Source organism: Leucopleurus acutus (genome assembly GCF_964270905.1).
Source record: "Leucopleurus acutus genome assembly, chromosome: 10".
Taxonomy (NCBI): domain Eukaryota; kingdom Metazoa; phylum Chordata; class Mammalia; order Artiodactyla; family Delphinidae; genus Leucopleurus; species Leucopleurus acutus.
Genome location: NC_139153.1, coordinates 43,514,662 through 43,538,375, shown reverse-complemented (window position 1 = coordinate 43,538,375; position 23,714 = coordinate 43,514,662). Strand labels below are relative to the sequence as shown.

The window sequence follows — 23,714 nt, the reverse complement described above, 5'->3', positions numbered from 1 at the left end:
CCTAGGAATTTGAGCAGAGGCTGGAGGATTTCGGGGGCTCTCCCTTCCCTAAGACCCCCAGCTGGTGGAAAGACAGTTCTCTCTGGGCACAAGCACTAAAGGGAACACTGAAGTCACATGGGCTGGGCTGATGGGTGGTGCCCTGTATAGTAGTGCAGAGGTGCCCACCCACCTGCCATCCCAGTGCCCTCCCTGGGCCAACAGCAATCCCCTGCCCCCCAGCCCACTGCTACAGGGCCTCATTTCCGGAGAAGGGAAAGGGCTGGCGCTGGGGCCACCAACAGGTGCAGATGCCTCTCCTTCTCTCCTTCCAGCACAGAGTCTCCTGAGGGCAGGTGCCAAGGACAAGGTAACCCCCACTCCTGAGTGCTGACCTCAGTGAGATGTCTCAGCCATGCCTCTGCTTCTGACCTCCACAGCTACTGAGGCCCTCGGACCTCAGGCCTCCCCTGCAGAAGACCACAGAGCCTCCTCACCACCCTCAGGATAACCCCACCCACTACCCCACCTGGCTCCAGGAAGGCCTGATATACAGGCACCAACTTCCTGCTAGCCACACCCTCAGGGGATATCCCCTCCTCCCAGAGCCATGCGCCCTCCTGCCATAGCAGTTGACACAGCTCAGAGCCGTAGGCCATGGTCGGGGCTGCCTGGCCCATCACATGATGGACTCCTTAACCTTGAGTCTCTGCCTTCTGAAGCTGGGCTGCTCAGGGACTCATGAGTCAGTGAACCAGGTGAAGCCCAGCCCCTGCCCACCTCAGGATCGTTTCTAGAAGGGAGAGTGGTTGCTCTAAATCTTGAAGGACTGCACTGAGTTCATCTCCTGGTTCTCAAATTTATGAGCTACTTGACCCCAGGCATGTTACTTAACCTCTCAGTGCCTCCGTTTCTGTACCTGTAAAATGGGGTTAATGATACTTTTCTCGTCGGGTTGTTGGACAGATTAAAAGAAACAATGTATGCAAAGCATTCTAGCCCAGCTCTTGGTACATAGTCAAGCCTCAAGAGATGGTGGCTGGTTCTTATCACAGTGAGAAGAGTCAGCATGTGGACAGGGAGGAAGTGGGAACAGCATGGGCAAAAGCCATGAGCCATGAAAGCGTGTTTGTGGGAATGTGTGTATTTGGCATGTGTGAAACTTCCTGTGGCCACACGGGCTGGAAGGGGTCTAGAGCTGTGGTGTCAAGGCCCACCCCAGCTTCCCCTGATCCCAGGTGCCTCCCAGAGCTGTGAGTCCCGGCAGAGCCTGCAGTGGGCCCGGCTGTTTCTGAGGCCCAGGCTGGTGGGTCATGCCTGGGAAACAGCAGAGTTGGCTGGAGGCATCAGGCTGGAGGTGTCCCCAAGGGAGCGGGCCGTGGCTGAGCGGGCACCCACTGGGATTCTGGGCGCAGTCAGAGCTGGCAGCCCAGAAGGGGGACCCTACAGGAGCAAGAGTCAGGAGGCAGGGAGCCCCTGCTGCCAGAGGCTTTTTCCAGCCTAAACGTCGGGAACCCCTGATTCCCGCTGCTTCCCAGGTCTTCACAGGGATCTTCACAGCAGAGATGACCTTCAAGATCATCGCCCTGGACCCCTACTACTACTTCCAGCAGGGCTGGAACATCTTCGACAGCATCATCGTCATCCTCAGCCTCATGGAGCTGGGCCTGTCCCGCATGGGCAACTTGTCGGTGCTTCGCTCCTTCCGCCTGGTACACGGCTGGGCCCGGCAGGGGGCGAGTGGGTGGGGGCCTGGGGTACTGAGCCACACCCCCTCCGAGGTCACCACTCAATCACCCCTACTGTGATCTTTCATGCCTTACCCAACAGCTGTTTGCTAGGTACCCCAGGGCTGGTGATGTGGGGGACACAGAGATGGGCAAGACAGAGGGAGATAGCCCTCCCTCCAGAGGGGCAATTGGGGTGCCCATCCATCCTGACGATTTGCAAAGCCCTTTGTGATTCACCGTGCCCCCTTTAGTCCTCATAGGGTCCCAGGAGAGGAGCTAGTATTGCTACATTCCCATTCCACACTCAGAGAGATGAAACAATTTCCCAAAGCCACATGGCAAGCAACAGGTGGAGCCAAGTCTGCTGAGGCTCTACCTGCTGGTTTTGGAATCTGCATTTTTGAAACTTTAATGTGCACACAAATTGCCTGGGGATCTTGCTAAAGTGCAGATGTGGATTCAGTAGGTCTTGGATGATGTCAAAGCTATGCGTCTGTGGACCATGCTTTGAGTTCAAAATGTCTAAGAGGTCCAGGCATGGGGCTAGAGGTAGGTCAGGGAAGGCTTTCTGGAGGAAGTGGCTTCACTTGGGGCTAGGCAGGCAGGCTGTTGGGGGCAAAATAGAAAGCCTAGGCTGTGGGTTTTAATTCCGACTCCACTGCCAAGAGCCAAGGGACCTAGACAACATACTCCACCTCTAAGGGTTGGCTTCTTCATCTGTCAAATGAGGTAATAATAGTACCACCCTCATGTAGTTATTTGGAGTTCTGAATGAGCTGATCCATCCTAAACATAAGGCCTGGCACAGTGGGTGTTCAATAAATGCTAAACACCAGCTCCCTTTCCCTGTGATGACTGAGAGGAGGGAAAGATGGAGGTGACTGGGCAAGTCAGGGATGGTTTGAGCTCGCCCAGAAGGATACCTGATGAGGAGGGTTCTGGAAGAGGAACATTCCATGATGGGGAATCTACTGGGTGGTTCCTGGAAGTGAGACCAAGGTGGGTAGGAGGCTGGTGTGGGGACAGAGAGATGGGGTGGGTTGGGGGGAGGAGTCTGGAGCTGTTGACCTGACTCCCAGAGCAGGGCCCGATGAAGCTGCCCTCAGGCTGTGGAGAGAAGCAATAGTGTGTGCTCTTGGACAAACGAGGAGAAACAGGTGTCGGTGACCTTTAAGGGTGCCCTGGGTTCTCAGGCAGGAGCTGTCGGGGGTGAGGGTGTCTATGGGCAGTGGGAGCCAGAGCCCCTCATAAGGACCCCTCCCTCCCCAGCTTCGGGTCTTCAAGCTGGCGAAGTCCTGGCCCACCCTGAACACACTCATCAAGATCATCGGGAACTCAGTGGGGGCACTGGGCAACCTGACGCTGGTGCTGGCCATCATCGTGTTCATCTTCGCTGTGGTGGGCATGCAGCTCTTTGGCAAGAACTACTCAGAGCTGAGGCACCGCATCAGCGACCCAGGTGTGCTGCCCCGCTGGCACATGATGGACTTCTTCCATGCCTTCCTCATCATCTTCCGCATCCTCTGTGGCGAGTGGATCGAGACCATGTGGGACTGCATGGAGGTGTCTGGGCAGTCGCTGTGCCTGCTGGTCTTCTTGCTTGTTATGGTCATTGGCAATCTCGTGGTAAGTTGGCCGGTGGCCTCACACACACTCACTCACCTACCCATCCATTCATCTACCCAGCTACCCACCCACCCAGTCATCCATCTGTCCATTCACTTACCCTTCCTTCCATCCATCCACTCCCTCACTCAGCCATCTATCAAACAATCCATCCACCCATCAATCTCTCATCCATCCATCGATTTACCCATCCATCCATCTACTCATTTACCCATCATTCCATCTATTTACTCACCCGTTCATTCATTCACCTATCTGTGCACCCACTTACCCATCCATCCCTGTATCATCGATCCATCTATTACTTACCCATTTACTCTTTCATCTCTCTACTCATTCATACATCTACCTATCCAGCCATCGATCCACTCATCAATAACCCACCCACCAACTCACCTATCCACCTGTCCACCTTTTCATCGATCTGCCTATTCAGTTACCAATCTCCCTACCCATTTATGCACTCACTCACCCAGTCATTCATCCATCAACCTCCATCTACTCATTCACTTACCCATCCATTCATCTATCCATCAGCCATCCATCCATCAACCCCCATTCACACACACATGTGCACACCTGTTCATCCATCCATTTGCCCATCTATCTACCCATCCATTCATTCACCCACCTATCCATCCATTCATTCATCCATCCCCCATCTTTCCACTCACTCATCTATCCCTCTATTGATTCATCCACCTCTACATCCATCTGTCAACCCACTCATCTATTCTCTCATTCATCAGTCCCATCCATCTACTCATTTATCTATCCAGCTATCTACTCACTCACTCATTTAGCTATCCATTCATGCACATCACTCATTTCCTCATTCTTCCATTTACCCATCTATTTACCTATTTATTCATTATGTATTCATTTTATATCCATTAATTAATTATTTTCTCATCTACTCATTGTTTTATTAGTTATTCACTGTCAGTGATTTATCACCTGGTTCAATTCAGCTTAACAAACATTTGTTGAGTTCCCATTGCATGCAGAATATTGTGCCAAATGCTGTTGGGCATACAGAGATGAATGTGGCTCTGACATTGCTCACCACCTTGAGAGAGTGAGGAGGTGGAGAGTTCAAACAGGCCTGAGATAACTCTCAAGCTGGTCAGAATGGTCAGAGCCATTAAGAGGGGAGCCCATGGGTGCTGAGCTCCTTCAGCGGGGGAAATCAAGGAAGGCTTCCTGGTGGAGGGGGTTTCCCGCTGACCTGATTGACAGGTGATGCTAGAGAGGGAAGAAGCAAGGTAAGCAAAGCACAGGCTCAGGCAAGTAGTGGTGGTCCAGGTGAGGTGGGGCCCGAGAGAACCTTGTATGTCATCCTGAATAGCTGTGGTGAGAGTCCCTGCTGTCCTGTAATGAGAAGCCCGGGTCTTTGCTCCCATGGCCACCTGTCTGTCCCAGGGAAAGTGCATCTTGCCTTGTGTCTTTACAATGTGGGCAATTCTGGAGTTGAGAGAGATCAAAATCTAAATGCCAGAGAAGGAGCCTTTGGAAGAGGCAAGTTTGAGAGGGGTCAGTTGTTCAGGGAGAGGTCAGTGTCCACTGTGGACATGCAGCCACCTTCCTGGGTACACAGGGGGACCACACACACTCCAACGTCACACCTGCAGTGTCTGGCTACCACTGCCCATGGTGTAGGCAGCTCAGGCTCACAGCGGCTCATAGAGGGATTTTAGGTGATGTGAGTACTGTGGGCTGCAGATTCCAGAGCCCTTCTCCAGACCTGCCTGCTTTCTCCTCCCATGTGACTTAACCAGGCCAAGTCGGGGTCGGTCTTCCTCAGCCTCCATAGGTGGAGCCCAGAGAGGAAGCAGAGTGCACAGTGCCAGTGGAACCCAGCTCTTTGGCGGGCCCTGCAACCCCCCTCCCATCCCCTCAAACCTGCCGCCCCTCAGGGAGCCCCTCACTCAGCCCCTGGCACAGCTCTGGGGCTGCCAGACTCTGTGTGTTCCAAGGAGGATGCGAGTACACAGAGCTTTCAGCCCAGGGCCAGGCTGAGCTGCCCTCACGCACACACAGCCTGCGACTTCTGAGCAGATCTGCCTGGGGATGAGAAGATTAGAGGCTGCTGGAGGAGGGAAGCTAACGCAGCCCACGCGGCCCCCTCCCTGGCTGCCTCAGGAATTGGGCTGCTTTGGGGCGTGGGTGGAAGCAAGATTGTCATTGAAATCGGAAGTGATCATCAGGCAGGGGCTGGGGAGCAGCAGTGTGATTGACAGGGAAAGCACTGGAAGCAGCCGAACTTCTGAAGCCGGCGGCAGGGGAGGCCCTAGCATCTTCTGTGGGTGGACAAGGCTGCCCAGGCACCCCCTGCCCTGCCCCCAGCCTGGCCCCAGCTGCCTGGAGGTCAGGGGATGTGAACCCAGGGTGGGCTACCAGGAGCTGAGGCAGGCCAGGCCTGGGCCAGTGTGGACAGAGGCCCGGAGCCTGGCCAGAGGTCAGTGTAGACAGCAGCTCTGCATCACATCACATGCGTCACCCCTCCAGTGACGACATAAAAGAGACTGCCAGGTGTCAAAAGTGATCATCTCTCTGTGGAGATAGAACAGGAGAGCCTACTCCTTAACTTTTCCATACTGTCCACATGAATGTTTAAAGCAAAGGCACGTTTCTGAGGCCTGGCACTCCAACCTTGCCCACTGCTTTCGCCAGAATTCTCACTCCCAGCTCTCTGACAAGCATGTCTCAGGGGCTTGTAAGAAGCCAGAGCAGGGACTCAGATTGGGTGTCCACCTTCACACACCACCCTACTATAGGGGCCCCCATTCAACTGGACTCCCTTCTGGGAGTGGCTGCGGAGGGGAGACCCGAGCCCAAGGTGGGGAGATTGTGTCTCTGTCCTGTTGGCCTGGTGATGCTCATGAGCCGGTCTGACCCCTGTGTGGAACGAGCCCACCACCATCTTCAACTACCCTCCCCAAGCCCAGTCCCTTGTCACTCGGTAAAAGTTCTCTTTTTTAACAAAAGCTAAAACTTCACACTTGCAGGGTGGTTTAACAACAAGCAGTAGTCCAGAACCATCCAAAGACAGAGAGATTTTTCAAACCCCCCTTAGGGACGGACATCAAATCCATAACCCCTAATAAATAAGTAAAGACTGTGTGTTCCGGCACCTCTGAAGCCTCAGCCCCAGGTCCCTCTACTCTATCCAAGTGTCTAATCCTGCACGCAGCACCCATCCAAGCACCCCTCACTGCCTGGACACAACTCTGTCTCAGTAGCTTGACCCTACAGGCACCCAGGCGCCCAAGGGCTGCCACCTGGCCTCTTTTCCTGGCATCACCCTCTTCTCTGCTCATTCTCCCATGTCCTTCACCTGGAAAGCATGGTCGGATCTGGGGAGAGTGGAGAGTGCTCCACAGCTGGAGCCCCAGATCTTTGAGTGGTGACCCAGCTTCAGTGGGGAACTCAGAGACATATCACTGCCCCTCCTTCACCAACAGATGCAGAGCCCTCTTCCCAGGAAAGCCCCAAGAGCAGATGGGTGATGGATGAATGAATGAATGGATGGGTGGGCCCTGCTGATCCCAGATTGGATCTCACTTCCCAGGGAGCAGCCCTGTGCTCACCCTGACCTCACTGCCCCCCATTACTCCCAAGACAGCAAGGCCCCATCTGCAGGCTTTGACATCAGATGAACCCATGGTTCTCCCATTGAACCTGGGCCAACACCCAAGAAACCTGGGTTTGAACGCCCTCAATTCAGACTGTATCTGAGTCCTTGGGAGGAGGGATTGATTCTGGCAGTGAAACGCTGGAAGGAGGACCTCAGTTCTTCTTTGAAGAAAGAATTCAGCAAAGAGACCAAGATTGTGAAAAAGATAAAAGCATTTATTAGAAGCAAAGTACATGTGGAAAAAACAAAATATCTGTGGAAGAAACAAAGTAAGTGTGGAAAAAACAAAGTATGTGTGGAAGAGCACACAGGCAAGCTCAGAGGGAGGGGCTTAGGTTGCTTCAATAGGGCCAGTTTTCCGGATTTTTTTCTGGCCAATTCTCTTCAGATCTGGTCCTGGTGTGGGCACGCATCTCTCAGCCAAGATGGATTCCAGCTTGCGTCTTCTCCCTCCTTTTGTCCTTCCCCTAGACTGAGGACCTTCTCTGAGCATGTGTCAGGCCAGGAAATCCATGAGAACACACCCAATCAGGGCCCAATGCTCCCGCTGGTATCCCAACTGAAGCATCAGCAGGAGACCAGCTGCAGCTGCTCAGCCTGGGCCTATCGCCTACCTCAGGATGAGAATTTGTCTTTCCTTTTATAGCCAAACTCTCTATATTCAGGAGTATGGGGGGTTAGGATGAGAGCCTAGGGCCCAGGGCTTAAGCCTCGAGCTGTCTGCCTCTGGCAGTGCTCATCATAGCCCCGAGGCTGAGCACGCAGGGCACGGCATTATCTCCACAGGTCCTGAACCTCTTCCTGGCTTTGCTGCTCAGCTCCTTCAGTGCAGACAACCTCACAGCCCCTGACGAGGACGGGGAGATGAACAACCTCCAGCTGGCCCTGGCCCGCATCCAGCGGGGCCTGCGCTTCCTCAAGCGGACCACCTGGGACTTCTGCTGTGGGCTTCTGCAGCGGCGGGCTCAGAAGCCTGCAGCCCTCGCCACCCAGGGCCAGCTGCCCGGCTGCATCACCACCTCCAGCCCCCCACCACCCTCAGAGACAGAGAAGGCGCTGCCAGCCCACAAGGAGACACGGTTTGAGGAAGGCCAACGGCCAGGCCAGGGCACACCCGGGGATCCGGAGCCCGTGTGTGTGCCCATCGCCGTGGCCGAGTCAGACACGGATGACCAAGAGGAGGATGAGGAGAACAGCCTGAGCACAGAGGAAGAGTCCAGCAAGCAGGTGAGCCCCATCCCACATCCCAGCCCCGCACCGTGTGTGCAGCACCTACTGTCCAGGGGACCCAGCCTCACTCAGAGCATCTGCCCCAGCAGGTGTGGCCTGGAGGGAGAAGACAGGCCATCCCCCAAAAACCAGCCTCATGGAGGCATGCTGAAACCAGCTCTCAACCCTCTCTCCCCAGCCCAGCCCAGCCCAGCCCAGGAGGGCATCTTGGGAGGGACTGCTGTCCATCATTCATCCCCTGGCTGGTCACGGGCAGCTAATTGTACAGAAAGGGAAACTGAAGCACAGCAAGAGAGAGAAGAGAGAGACTTGCTAGGAGTTCCTCATGCGTCTAGGACAGAGCTAGGACACCTGGCCCCCAGACCCTGCCCTGACCTTGTCACCTCCAGGACTAACAAGGTGGAATGTCTTGGTGAGGGAGGAATGTGGCCTCCAGACCTCCCCACTGCCCCTTCCCCTCCTCCCAGGCCCAGGGCTAATTCTGAGATTTAAAAATAAGCATCCCTAAGATGGCAGGTGTCAGAGACAGCACTATCTTATCTCCCAACCTGTTATTTTTAACACTTAGGACTAGAGTCTGGACAAACGGAATGGTACCCCTCACCGCCACCCCAGCTCCCTCAGTTTTCTCATGGCCTGAGCTAGGCTTAGATGGCTTCTCCCTATAGGTCTCAGGTCAAACAGCGAGGACTGGTTCTCTCTGTTTCGTTGGGCCCATCCTGGCCGCTTCCTCAGGGCCTGCACTGGGTGGGTCTGGCTGAGAAGAGCAGCTGTTCCCTTGCATGGAATTTGATCTGAGGCTCCAGGCTTGATTCCACATCCTCCTGCCTCCCTGTGGTCCCAGAGGCCAGCTTCTGCCCTTTCAGTCGGGCTGCAGGACAGCCACAGTGTCGGTTGGGGGAGGGGGAGCGTTGGCGTTGCCAGGACCACAGCTTCCAATTAGCTCCAGGACATTCCCAGCACAGGAGTGGAATTCCGCCTGCCTCTCCTTTTCCTCCTCCTTTCCTTCTCTTGAGCCTTTTGGCCCTGGCTCCCTGGGGCCAGTGTGTGTGTGTGTGTGTGCGCGCGTGCATGTGCGTGTGCGCGCGCACTCACACGTGCGGGCACGCAAGCAAGCTGGGGTGCCATGAGAACTCCTGGGAAAAGTCAGCATGTCCTTCCTAAGTAGAGTTGCCAGCATCTGGGAGCTGGGCATCATAGCCCAGCTGTACCCTTCAAGGAGTGGGAGGAGAGGGAGATTTGTCTAGCCTTAGGCCCTTTGCCCGAACCTATCAGGAGCCTCCTTCAGCCTCAGGACGGCCGAGGGAGGGGTCTTCAGTGAGATGAGACCTCATGAAGAGGGCAGGAGGCAGTGCCCCGCTGCATGGGCAGGACCTGAAGCAGAGCCAGGGTCCTAGAAATACTCCGACCTGGTAGCTCATGGGCTGGGGGGGTCTCTTCAGCAGGAATCCCAGCCTATGTCTGGCAGCCCAGAGGCCCTCCCGGAGCCCAGGTGCTGGAGCCAGGTGTCAGAGACCACCTCCTCTGGGGCCGAGGCCAGTGCAGCTCAGGCAGACTTGCGGCAGCAGCAGAGAACAGAGGCCCCAGCCCCAGGGTGCAGTGAGGTAATGCACACCTTTGTCCCTGAAGCCGGTGGGGCACTGCTGCTGGGACTAGAGGCCGTGAGAGTCCCTGGGCACAGGCCTGCATTTGCTGCTGGGAACCACAGCCACCGTCACAGCCAGTGTGGGAGACCCGTCTGCGGAGCGGGGCATGGGCAGCCCTGTCCTGTTAGGGGAGACACGGCTTGGGGACCAGAGCCATGGGGAATTTCTGGAAGCAGCCCCTCAGGACCACGATGCAGGACTAACCCCAAACTTCTGCTTGTTCACCCCCTCCTCACTCGGTTCCTGTGCTTTGGTCCTGTTGGCACATGTTTGTCCTGTGAATCAGCCCATCCCAGGGGGCTGTGGGAGCTCTGAGAACAAGTTCTTGGCACACAAGCCACCAGCTGCTTCTCACCTGGAGAAAAGCAGAGGCAGCAAACACAAGGCCTGCTGGAGGGCTTTGGGACACAAAAGGGTTTTAATTTGAATTTGCTACCAACATTTAAAACCCAGAAGCTTTTGTGTAAAAACATCTGCATTTCTGGTTTCTCTTGAAAAACAAAAGTTGCAAGAAGAGCCGCCCTGCTGGAGACAAGTGGTAACCGCCGCCTCCTTGACACCGGCTGGAGTGCTCTGGTTTGCCAGTTCCCACCTGCCTGCCCTCATTCCATCACCTACCTGGCCCTGTAAACATTTGAGTTTGCAACCCCTGAGCTAACTGGACTGTGGCACAGCTGACTACACCCCACCTCGGCTCTGCCAAGCACCAAGGAAGATGGAGGTCATATGTTCAGAGACAGCACTCAGGGGCCCTTGAACTGCTGCCTGACCTCGGTCCTCATCCCGGCAGCTGTGACTTGCTCCAACAGGATATTTCTCCTTTGCCTTGTTGCTTACGTGAGATGGGCCCATTGGAGGCTTTGTGATCATGGCCAGTTTGTAAGCACGAGGGCCTGGTGGAATCATCATCCTGACTGTACAGGTCACACTTCTCCCCCTGGAGAATCTGACACACCAAGGCTTGTGGGAATAGGAAGACATAGGAGGAGCAGAAGATCACGGACAGAAGAGGCTCCTGTACTAGAATGTTGACCTTTGAACGAGTTTTGTAACTTCATCACCTCTTCAAATCAGGTCACGGTGGGAACGAGGGAGAATGAGGTGGGCTGGGGCTTTCCTGGGCGAAGGACACCTCATCCCATCTGCAGCGGGATTCTGAGAACTTGTCCTCCCACGTGACAGCTCCAGTGTCTGAAAAGAAAAGCTGCACGAAGACCTCTGACTGTGCCTCTCCCAGCTCAGTGCCGCTCAACGAAGCTGGGAGAAGGACATGACCCTCAAAGCCACGGGAGACCACCCTGCACCCAGGAGCACTCTCTGCATTCTCACCAGGATCCAGCCCTTCCTTATCGCAAACCTCAAGGTTAAAGAGGACTTTGAGACAGCGGTGGAGTGAGTAGTGGAAGGAAGGGAAAAGAAGGCAACTTTGAGAGCAGAGGCTGCCCAAGAACTCAAACCAGCTCGCCCCTAAGTGGAGTGGAGCTTGAGTGGCATGAGGCTGGCCAGTTGCGCTGGGGAATGTAGACGTGATCTGAAGCAAATGAAGGCTGCCCTTCCTTTACAGAACCCCCTTCCCCACCATACTTATCATTAAGGTGGGCTCCTAGAAGCAGAGCTGGAGCCTGGCTTCCTGTGCTGATGTTTCGTTGAGGGAGTGCCCTCAGGAGAGACCCATAAGGAAGTGAGAGAAGCAGGATGAGGCAAAAGAAGCAGCTCCAGATGGCATGGCTGAATTCCAGCCTCAGCTTGGTGTCCTCCATATCAGTCAGTCACTAGGCGTCAGCTACCCCTGGCTTCGATGTAACCACCAAGCCATTTCCAGGGATTGCAGGTCCCTGGCTAAAGACACTTTTCTGGAGAAGGGGCTGGCTAAACAGTATTCATGGCAGCTGGAGATGGGTGCACTGGCCCAAAGAGGGGAAGTGGGCAGAACTACAACACCCCTATACACTGGCACCCCACATGTGACACACACAGACACTCATAACAGCACCTGCACACACCTCTCTATAATCAAGTTATGTGGGATCAGGGCAGCAGAACCCTGCACAGCCGGGCAGGAAAGCTTCCAGCACCTTCTCGCTCTTGTTCCAGGCTCTGTGCATCACACCAGCACCCACATGAATTGAGTGAGAAATGTGGGCTGGGTTGCTGGCCTGTTCTTTGCATGTCTGACCTGGTACCTGTGCGTGCCCATGATCCTGGCTCTGACTCTGTTCTGGGTGTGGCATGCCTGTTTCCTCTGTGTGTGCCGAGCTGCCACTCTGTGTCCGTGTCCCAGTGTGTGTCCCTGTTGCACCCCATGTCTGTTTTACTTCCACCTGGATGCCTTCCCCATTCCCAGGGTTTTCCCAGAACCCTTCCCCGACGCCCTGTACCCTGCCCTAGATACCAGTAGACCAGAATCACAAACTCAGGAGCCCTAAGGTCCAGGCTAGGTGACCTTCGTGGGAGGTTCCCATCCACCCGGGCTCAGATTCCCCAGGTGTGCAATGGAGGATAGTCTGGGCACCTCCACTCTGGGAGCCCCAGGCTCCCCCAGACTCTGGGCCTGAGGCTGGAGGCTGCTACACAGCCCACACTCATGCCCTCACCCACCCTACCCCACGGTCCTGCCCACAGACACATGAGAACAGTTACTCTGAGGGGAGCACAGCAGACATGACCAACACTGTTGACCTCCTGGAGCAGATCCCCGACCTCGGAGAGGACGTCAAGGATCCAGAGGACTGCTTCACTAAAGGTACTGCCCTGGATGGGCCTCTGGCCCAGCCTCAGCCCTGCCCACCGGGGCAGGAGGACCTGCAGCTCCTGGGGGTAGAGGGCCATGTCACACCCCACTCTGACCTGGGTGCCTGCCATTTTCCCCCCATTCTTCGAGACCCTGGGGGCCCCTCCACCTGCCTGTGACATGAGTCATGGCAAGTGTGCCCGTGACGTGCTGGGCTGGGCCGCTGTGGGTCGGCTGCGTGTGTGGGACGGTAGCATGACCAGGTGTCTCCACAGCGGCAAGGACTGGATCTAATTCCCCCTGTTCCCTCAGGCCCTGGCACGGCACCTGGTATATAATAGGCCCTCTGTAAATATTCAAGGTGGGTGTGGCATGTGGCTGTGCTGGTGATTGGAATCTAGAGCTTTTATGAATCCATGGTATATTCGGAGGGCCGCTGGGGATAAGATGAGGGTTTGCCCTCCATGTGGCACATCATTTGGGGCTATCAGTGAGGAGTCTGCCCTTCCTAAGGCTCAGAAACTGCAAACATGGAGAAAGACCAGGGACACAGCACCCCAGGGGGTTCTGGTACATTCCCCCAGGGGGAGAGTTTCCTAGATGAGCACAGGGCAAGCTGGAGCTCATCCCAACCCCAGCCTTGCCCCTGCCCAGAACTGCCAGGCCCTTCATCTACTTACTGGTTGCCTAGTCCATCCAGCTTATCCACAGGGTACCTGCTGAGTGTGGGCTCCTGAGGGCGGCACTCAAAGTCACCCCTCCCTGCCACCCACCCCCTGCCATGGCCCCACCCACCATGTTACCCAGTTCATTACCCATCATTGTAACCTCTTTCAGTCATTCTTTCAACCATTCAACTTTCTGCCATCAGATGTGGGCATTTGCAGGCCCTGGACTGGGTCTGACTCCTCTCCCTCCCCCAAAGGCTGTGTCCAGCGCTGTCCCTGCTGCACCGTGGACACCACGCAGGCCCCAGGGAAGGTCTGGTGGAGGCTGCGCAAGACCTGCTACCGCATTGTGGAGCACAGCTGGTTCGAGACGTTCATCATCTTCATGATCCTGCTCAGCAGTGGAGCGCTGGTACCCTCCTGGGGATTGGGCAGGGAGGTATGGAGGAGGAGGGGAGGTAGAGAAAGGAGATCTCCAGCTGGAAAACCAGGTCAGAAACTGGGGCGGAGCCTCTGTTGAAAATGCATTCCCCCAGGGCCCCAGATCAGGACCAACTCATAAACTGTCAACACGCACAGCACATATGGAGGTCAGAGCAGAAAGGGCTCACAGAGGTCATCTCTCCAGGCCTCCTTGTTCCACAAAGGGAAGTGATTTGCCCAGATCACAGTGCACAGCTGGCATAGGTCGCAGGTCACCAGTCACCTACACCCAAGCCCTGGTGACACACCCACCTGCACACAGTGTCAGACACTCCGTCAGACTGGTTCAATGCAATTAACAATGCAGGCTGATATTACACTGGTAGCTCCACTCATTCCATGTCTTCTAGGGCTAGAGGCCAAGCTATGTAGTTCACGCATTATCACATTTAATCCCCATAGCAACCCTTTGTAGAAACATTAAGTAACTCACCCAAAGCCCCACCACTTACAAGCAGCAGTTGTGGCATTTGAGCCAAGAGAGTCAGATTCCGAGTCCTTTGTCTTGACTTTCCATTTGTTCAATAGATCTTTACTAAGCTCTCCTTGTATCTACTGGTCCTGTGAGCCGTGGAGGAGCAACAGGAGGAAGAGACTCTGGCTCTGGCCTCAGGGGCTCCCAGTCTAGTTGGAGAAATCAGATTCAGCAGGTTTGAGATAGTCAGATATCAGCTCGAGAGAGAGTTGAGTAAGAATGGAGTAGATGACTCAGGGTGATGGGAGGTCAGGGGGAACTGGAGCAATCAGGAAGACTCCCTGGAGGAAGCAGATGGAACTGGACTATGGAAAATAGGGAGGTTTGGTGAGGCCGGGAGGAGCAGTGAGGCACTCCAGGGATGCCCTATCTGGTTCCCAAGTACCTTACTCATCTCTCAGAGCCCTTCTAGGAGATGGAGCAGCCCTGGAGAGGGTTGTGAAAGGTGCTGGTGGGCAGAGAGAAGGGTGATCAGAACAAACAGAAACTTTCCTAGCCCAGAGGGAGCAAGCACCTGATATTGTTGAGGAGTTTAGAACCCCATGGGTGAGCAACTAACAAGGAATGCTTTAGACTATAGAGAGGGAGGGGCAACTCTGATCCCAGGCTGTTTGCCTCCAGCACATGCTGCCTCCTGTCGGGGCAGGCCATGGGGAGACATTGCAGCTATCACTTCTAAACCTCTGGGCCTCCCATCCCACCCTGTACTGCCCTGCCCCTGTTCCAGAGTGGGCCTGGAGCCATGGCTTGCAGGCTACATGCTGTTTTACCATCAGCAGCTAGAGCCAAATCTCTGTAGGCTTCAGAGAAGGAGGATTTGACAATATGTTAACGAGTTTTGTTTTTAAACAGCCACAAACAAGGGCAGCCAGAGCCATTTAGTCTGGGCTGTGGAGGAAAAGCTCAGCCTAGCATAAGTGAGGAGGAGTTTTGGCAAGCAAATGGTGAATCTCATCAGGGTAGAGAGCCAAGCACTGTAAAAAAAAAAAAAAAACCATCAATGATATACAGAGAAAAAGAAGTCAGAGTGTGTTATTTAAAGTTATAAACTTGTTTAACAGAAAGCAGAGTATGTATCACTTTGAAATTGCTGAAGGGAAAAATTTTTTAAGAACACAGAGATTTTACAGCAAAAGATAGGGGGAAAAAAGGAACAAGGAAGCATTAAATCAGGAAACAATATGGCAAAGGCAAGATCAAGCATGTGTTTTAATAATAAATGTAACTGGATAAAATTCATCTTTTAAAAGAAAGGGACTCTAAATGGACTGAAGAAAAAAATTTTCAGCTATGTGTTCTCAAATGACAAATCTGAAACACTGTGACGCAGAAATAGGAGGAAAGGAATAAGATATAGCAGACAAATGCAAACAATGACAACAAAAATCAGAGTGTTTTTGTTTGTTAATGTTAAACAAGGTTGAATTCAAGGTAAAAACTGAGATAAAACAAAGAGGGTCCAACCTATAATAAAAATACAACTATTATGAATATATTTGCTTGGGATTTCATAGCACTTATACAAAGCAAAATCAGAAAAAAAGTGGCAACAGTGCAGTAGTACAGTGAGATTTCACCACACTTATATTAGCGCTTGACAAATCAAGTAGAAAGAACAAGACAATGAGATATGTAAAAAATATGTATAGTTAATAAATTTGATCTAACATAATAAAAATAATAGCTAACACTTAAATAGTACTGACTATGTGCCAGGCCCTATTGTAACATTTTACAAACATTAATACATTTAATTCTCATAATAACCCTGTGAAATAGGCACTGTTTTACAGATAATAAGACTGCTAAGTGTAGCAAAAATAGAAAGATTAAAAACAAACCCTTAAAAATATAAAAGTTATTCTTAAACTTTGGATCAAACAGAAAATAGTTTCATGGTGGGTTCATGGGTGTTCATTATATTAATAAGTAAGCAAATAAATAGAGACTATTCATGGACTAAAGATGACAGTGTGTCATAAATCAAAGGTTACAGTTCAACCAGTTTTGTCCACATGAAATCTAGAAAAATAAGAACGGAAAAATAGAGGTATAGAAAAAACTTCGACTTGGGAGAGGGGGAAAGAAACTAGAAAATAACAGTGTCAGTAATACTGCATGTGGGATGCAGCCAAAGCTGTAATGAGTAAAATTAATAGACTTAACCATTTTCATTATTAAATAGAAAGAATAAATTCATTAACTCAAGAAATTAGAAATACAACAACAAATTAATCTTAAAGAAAGCAAAGGAGGGACTTCCCTGGTGGTGCAGTGGTTAAGAAACTGCCTGCCAATGCAAGGGACACGGGTTCGAGCCCTGGTCCAGGAAGATCCCACATGCCATGGAGCAACGAAGCCCGTGCACCACAACTACTGAGCCTGTGCTCTAGAACCCCCGAGCGACAACTACTGAGCCCATGTGCCACAACTACTGAAGCCCACGTGCCTAGAGCCTGTGCTCAGCAACAGAGAAGCCACCACAGTAAGAGGCCTGCACACCACAAGAGTAGCCCCCAGCTCACCGCAACTAGAGAAAACCCCTCGTGCAGCAATGAAGACCCAACACAGCCAAAAATAAATAAATAAATAAACAAATGTAAAAAAATTTTTTTAAATAAAGCAAGGGAATAATTAATAAAATAAAAACACAAATTAATGAATTAGAAAATAAATAGTAAATCTGATAAAATTTCCAAAGCTGATTCCTTCAAAAATTAAAACAATCAAATAAACCACTAGGTCTAATCTCTTACATCTCCAAGAGTGGATTCTTTCATATTTTCAAGGAAGAAAATAATTTCAGTCCTATTTAAAATCTTCTAGGGTATGAAAAAAGATGGAAAACCTACAAATTCTTTTTATGAAAGCTAAATAGTGCTGATTTTTAAAACCTTAAGTATACCAGAAGTAAAACCACAGACCAGTTTTCATACTCTATACTAGTGAATAGTGATGCAAAATTCTTAAAATACATGCAAATAGGATCCAGTAAAATATTTGAAAGACTAAATGAGTCATAGCTAGGTATATCCTAAAAAGTCAGAACGATGCCCTACTAGGAAATCTATTTATATGAGTCAGACAAAGAAAAACCATATAATTGTCTCAATGAATGCCTGATTTTTAAAACTTTGGTAAGAATAGAAATAAAATATATTTCCTTTGCTTAATGAAAAACTTACTTTCAAATTAACTTTTTCCATCATCATTAGTAGTAAAGCACTAGAAACATTTTTATTAAAGTCAGGAATAAGAAAAGGATGATTTAACTACCTTTTAGCTGTTTTTCATTATTTAATAATAATCTTGAAGTACTAGCCAGTGCAATTAATCAAGAAAATTAAACATACAGTATAAAAATCAGAAAAACAGAAGAATTTAAGTTAATATATTCAAGTGTAAAATGAGTTTAAAATAATAGAAATATATCATTACTTGTAGATAGTGATTGCTTAGAAAAATTTTAAAACCTATTAAAAATATTATATGACCAGTTATAAAACAAATGTACAAATAATTGTTGCTGTTGTTTTATACTAACAGAAACCACTTAGTCACAAGTAACATTTCTCCAATAGTCCTTACATGCCAGGCATTGTAGCCATAAAATAATTGGGAATGAATATAACATGGAATGTATAAGAGGTACATGAAGAAAACTATTAAACTTGCCTAACAAGAGTGTAAAAGAAGACAAACAGATAAACATACTATAAATATACTCTTGTCTTGGGCAGAAAGACTGTATTAGTTCCTAAAGCTAATGAGTTATTAAACTCAAGGCAGTAATAAATTTCTAACATTTTAAAGGGAATTTGACAAAACATTGCTTAAGTTTGTCTTAAATATTATGAAAAATGGCCAGGAAAATTCATATGACACTAATTCAGAAATAGACCAAGACAGCAGTAGAACCACACCGAGGGTGGAAATACATTTAAGCAAATATAGAAATGTGGTAGATGATAGTGTTGACTTCTACTGTGTGGATTCTTTAATAAAGTGTTAGGACACTTGACTAGTCACTCTGAAAGAAAATTAAAATATATATTTGCTCCAACCAAAATATATTAGATTTAAAAAATTGTAATATAAAACAATGAAATGAGAAAGGAAGGAAGGAAGGGAGGGAGGGAGGAAAGAAGGAAAGAAGGAAGGAAGGAAGGAAAAGGAAAAGGAAGGTCATTTTTTTTCTATCCTTGGAATAGGCAAGGGCTTTCTTTTTGCTTTTTTCTTTTCATTTTTTTTCATATGTACCTCATTTAAAAATTTTTTGTAGTATTTTTTTATACATTAAAAATTTTTATTTATTTATTCATTCATTCATTCTTTATTTTTTGCTGCACCGGATCTTAGGTGTGGCACGCAGGATCTTTGTTGTGGCATGCGGGATCTTTAGTTGCGGCACGCAGACTTCTCAGATGCGGCACATGGATTCTTAGTTGCAACATGCAGACTCTTAGTTATGGTATGCATTCAGGATCTAGTTCCTGGACCAGGGATCCAACCCAGGCCCCCTGCACTGGGAGCACAGAGTCTTACCCACTGGACCACCAGGGAAGTCCCTATAGTCTTTTTTTAATTAAATTTTTATGCTATATTGGAGTATAGTTGCTTTACAATGTTGTGTTCATTTCAGATATACAGCAAAGTGATTCAGTTATAAATATACATATATCTATTCTTCTTCAGATTCTTTTCCCATATAGGTTATTACAGAATATTGAGTAGAGTTCCCTGTGCTATACAATAGGCCCTTGTTGATTATCTATTTTATATATAGTAGTGTGTATATATCAATCCCAAACTCCTAATTTATCCCTCCCCCCCACAACCTTTCCCCTTTGGCAACCATAAGTTTGTTTTTTCATGTCTGTGAGTCTGTTTCTATTTTGTAAATATGTTCATTTATATCATTTTTTTTAGATTCCACATATAAGTGATATCATATGATATTTGTCTTTCTCTGTCTGATTTCACTCACTATGATAATCTCCAGGTCCATCCATGTTGCTGCAATGGCATTATTTCATTCTTTTTTATGGCTGAGTAATATTCCATTGTATATATGTATCACATCTTCTTTATTCATTCCTCTGTTGATGGACATTTAGGTTGCTTCCATGTGTTGGCTGTTGTAAATAGTGCTGCAATGAACACTGGGGTGCATGCATCCTTTTGAATTATGGTTTTCTCCAGATATATGCCCAGGAGTGGGATTGCTGGATCATATGGTAGTTCTATTTTTACTTTTTAAGGAACCTCCATACTGTTCTCCATAGTGGTTATACCAATTTACATTCCCACCAACAATGTAGGGGGGTTCCCTTTTCTCCACACCCTCTCCAGTACTTACTGTTCGTAGACATTTTGATGATGGCCATTCTGACTGGTGTGAGGTGATACCTTATTGTAGTCTTGATTTGCATTTCCTAATATTTAGTAATGTTGAGCATCCTTTCGTGTGCATTTTGCCATCTGTATGTCTTCTTTGGAAAAGTGTCTATTTAGATCTTCTGCCCATTTTTGATTGGGGAGTTTATTTTTTTGATACTGAGCTGCATGAGCTGTTTGTGTATTTTAGAGATTAATCCATTATTGGTCACTTTGTTTGCAAATATTTTCTCCAATTTTGTGGGTTACCTTTTTTGTTTTGTTTATGGTTTCCTTTGCTGTGCAAAAGCTTTTGAGTATAATTAGGTCCCATTTGTTTGTTTTTATTTTCATTACTCTAGAAGGTGGATCCAGAAAGATATTGTTGCAATTTATGTCAAAGATTGTTCTGCCTATGTTTTCTTTTAAGAGTTTATAGTATCTGGTCTAACATTTAGGTCTTTAATCCACTTTGAGTTTACTTTTGTGTATGGTGTTTGTTAGAGAATGTTATAATTTCATTCTTTTACATGTAGCTGTCCAGTTTTCCCATCACCACTTATTGAAGAGACTGTCTTTTCTCCATTGTATAGTATTGCCTTCTTTGTCTTAGATTAATTGACTGCAGGTGGGCTTATTTCTGGGCTTTCTATCCTGTTCCATTGATCTATATTTTTTTGTGTGTGCCAGTACCATACTGTTTTGATTACTGTAGCTTTGTAGTATAGTCTGAAGTCAGGGAGTCTGATTCCTCCAGCTTCGTTTTTATTTCTCAAAATTGCTTTGGCTATTCAGCATCTTTTGTGTTTCTATACAAATTTTTAAAAAATTTTCTAGTTCTTCAATAAATAACATTGGTAATTTCATAAGGATTACATTAAATCTGTAGATTACCTTGGGTGGTATGGTCATTTTGACAATATTGATTCTTCCAATCCAAGGACATGGTATATCTTTCCATCTGTTTGTGTCATCTTCGATTTCTTTCATCAGTGTCTTATAGTTTTTGGAGTACAGGTCTTTTGCCTCCTTAGGTAGGTTTATTCTTAGGTATTTTATTCTTTTTGAGATGATAGTAAAGGGGATTGTTTCCTTAATTTCTCTTTCTGATCTTTCATTGTTGGTGTATAGAAATGCAACCGATTTCTGCATATTAATTTTATATCCTGCAACTTTACCAAATTCACTGGTGAGCTCTAGTACTTTTCTGGTAGCATTTTTAGGATTTTCTATGTATAGTATCATGTCATCGGCAAACAGTAACAGTTTTACGTCTCCTTTTCCACTTTGATTTCCTTTTATTTCTTTTTCTTCTTTGATTGCTGTATCTAGGACTTCCAAAACTATGTTGAATAAAAGTGGCAAGAGTAGACATCCTTGCCTCGTTCCTGATCTTAGAGGGAATGTTTCAGCTTTTCAGCACTGAGTATGATGTTAGCTGTGGACTTGTCATATATGTACTTTATTATGTTGAGTAGGTTCCCTCTATGCCCATGTTCTGGAGAGTTTTTATCATACATGGGTGTTGAATTTTGTCAAAAGTGTTTTCTGCATCTGTTGAGATGATCATATGGTTTTTATTCTTCAATTTGTTGATGTGGTGTATCACACTGATTGATTTGTGGATATTGAAAAATCCTTGCATCCCTGGGATAAATCCCACTTGATCATGGGGTATGATCCTTTTAATATATTGTTGGATTTGCTTTGCTAGTATTTTGTTGAGGATTTTTGTATCTATGTTCGCCAGTGATATTGGCTTGTAATTTTCTTTTTTTGTGGTATCTTTATATGTTTTTGGTATCAGGGTAATGGTGGCCTCATAGAATGAGTTGGGGAATGTTATCCTCTGCAATTGTTTGAGGTAGTCTCAGCAGTATAGGTGTTAATTATTCTCTAAATGTTTGATAGAATTCACCTGTGAAGCCATCTGGTCCTGGACTTTTGTTTGTTGGAAGTTTTTTTTTTTTTTTTGCAGTACGTGGGCCCCTCACTACTGTGGCCTCTCCGGCTGCGGACCACAGGCTCCGGACCCGCAGGCTCAGCGGCCATGGCTCACGGGCCCAGCCGCTCCGCGGCATGTGGGATCCTCCTGGACTGGGGCACAAACCCATGTCCCCTGCATCAGCAGGCGGACTCTCAACCACTGCACCACCAGGGAAGCCCCAATTTCATTACTTGTGATTGGTCTGTTCACATTTTCTATTTCTTTCTGGTTCAGTCTTGGAAGATTGTACCTTTCTAAGAATTTGTCCACTTTTTCCAGGTTGTCCATTTTATTGCCATATAGTTGCTTGTAGTAGTCTCTTATGATCCTTTGTATTTCTGTGGTGTCGACTGTAACTTCTCTTTTTTTTTTCATTCCCAATTTTATTGATTTGAGTCTTCTCTCTTTTTTTCCCTTGATGAAACCTGGCTAAAGGTTTATCAATTTTGTTTATCTTTTCAAAGAACCAGGTTTTAGTTTCATTGATCTTTTCTACTGTTTTCTTTGTTTCTGTTTTATTTCTGTTCTGATCTGTATGATTTCTTTCCTTCTACTAACTTTGGGTTTTGTTTGTTCTTCTGTAGTTGCTTTAGGTGAAGATTAGGTTGTTTATTTGTGATTTTTCTTGTTTCCTGAGGTAAGATTGTATTGCTATAAACTTCCCTCTTAGAACTGATTTTGCCATGTCCCATAGGCTTTGGGTCATTGTACTTTCATTTTCATTTGTCTCTAGGTATTTTTTGATGTCCTCCTTGATTTCTCCAGTGATCCTTTGGTTGTTTAGTAGCATATTGTTTAACCTCCACATGTTTGCGTTTTTTACAGTTTTTTTCTTGTAGTTGATTTCTAATCTCATAGCGTTTTGTTTGGAAAAGATGCTTGATATGATTCCAATTTTCTTAAATTTACGGAGGCTCACTTTGTAGTCCAGCATATAGTCAATCCTGGAAAATATTCCATGTACACTTGAGAAGAATGTGTGTTCTGCTGCTTCTGGATGGAATGCTCTATAAATATCAGTTAAGTCTATCTGGTCTAATGTGTCATTTAAGACCTGTGTTTCCTTATTGATCTTCTGTCTGGATGATCCGTCCATTGATGAAAGTAGGGTGCTAAAGTCCCCCACTATTGTTCTGTTACTGTTGATTTTTCCTTTTATGGCTGTTAGTATTTGCCTTATATATTGGGGTGCTCCTATTTTTTGTAAGTATATATTTTGGGTGCATATATACTTACAATTGTTATATCTTCTTCTTGGATTGATCCCTTGATCATTTTTGTGTGTCCTTCTTTGTCTCTTTTAACAGTCTTTATTTTAAAGTCTATTTTGTCTGATATGAGTATTGCTACTCCAGCTTTCTTTTGATTTCCCTTTGCATGGAATACCTTTTTCCATCCCCTCACTTTCAGTCTGTATGTGTCCCTAGATCTGAAATGGGTCTCTTGTAGGCAGCATATATATGGGTCTTGTTTTTGTATCCATTCAGGCAGTCTGTGTCTTTTAGTTGGAGTGTTTAATCTTTTTACATTTAAGGTAATTATTAATATGTATGTTCTTATTACCATTTTGTTCATTATTTTTGTTTTGTTTTTTTTAGGTCTTTTTTCTTCCCTTCCTCTTTTGTTCTCTCCTCTTGTGATTTGATGACTATCTTTAGTGTTGTGTTTGGATTCCTTTTTCTTTTCCGTGTGTGTATCCATTATAGATTTTTGGTTTGTCGTTACCATGAGGTTTTGCTATATCAGTCTGTATATATACAAGGATGTTTTAAGTTGCTGGTCTCTTACTTTCAAATGCATTTACAATATCCTGCATTTGTACTCTCCTCTTCTTACAATTGCTGGTTTTGATGTCATATTTGTGTGTGGATTATTTCTTACCTTTACTGCATGTTTGCTTTTACCAGTGAGCCTTCCCATTTTAAATTTTCTTGTTTCTAGTTGTGGCCTTTTCTTTTCCACCTAGAAAAGTTCCTTTAACATTTGTTGTAAAGGTGATTTGGTGGTGCTGAATTCTCTTAGCTTTTGCTTGTCAGTGAAGCTTTTGATTTTTCCACTGAATCTGAATGAGAGCCTTGCTAGGTAGAGTTTTCTTGGTTGTAGGTTTTTCCCTTTCATCACTTTAAACATATCATGCCACTCCCTT

General features: G+C 47.5%; 1 protein-coding gene across 7 annotated transcripts in view; it reads left to right on the top strand.

Annotated features, from left to right (window-relative positions):
• The window catches only part of SCN5A (sodium voltage-gated channel alpha subunit 5), a gene marked incomplete at both ends in the record, with an annotated part of 85,611 nt that overhangs the window by 41,756 nt on the left and 20,141 nt on the right, over positions 1-23,714 (top strand). For 3 of the 7 annotated variants that reach the window (XM_082848749.1, XM_082848751.1, XM_082848752.1), the window contains 6 exons: positions 1,518-1,691; positions 2,979-3,335; positions 7,759-8,199; positions 9,648-9,806; positions 12,471-12,591; positions 13,505-13,659. In XM_082848749.1, the coding sequence (XP_082704875.1) occupies positions 1,518-1,691; positions 2,979-3,335; positions 7,759-8,199; positions 9,648-9,806; positions 12,471-12,591; positions 13,505-13,659 (1,407 nt within the window). Of the gene's footprint in view, positions 1-1,517; positions 1,692-2,978; positions 3,336-7,758; positions 8,200-9,644; positions 9,807-12,470; positions 12,592-13,504; positions 13,660-23,714 lie in introns of all 7 variants that reach the window. The other 4 variants (XM_082848747.1, XM_082848750.1, XM_082848748.1 and 1 more) reach the window with 2 other exon arrangements.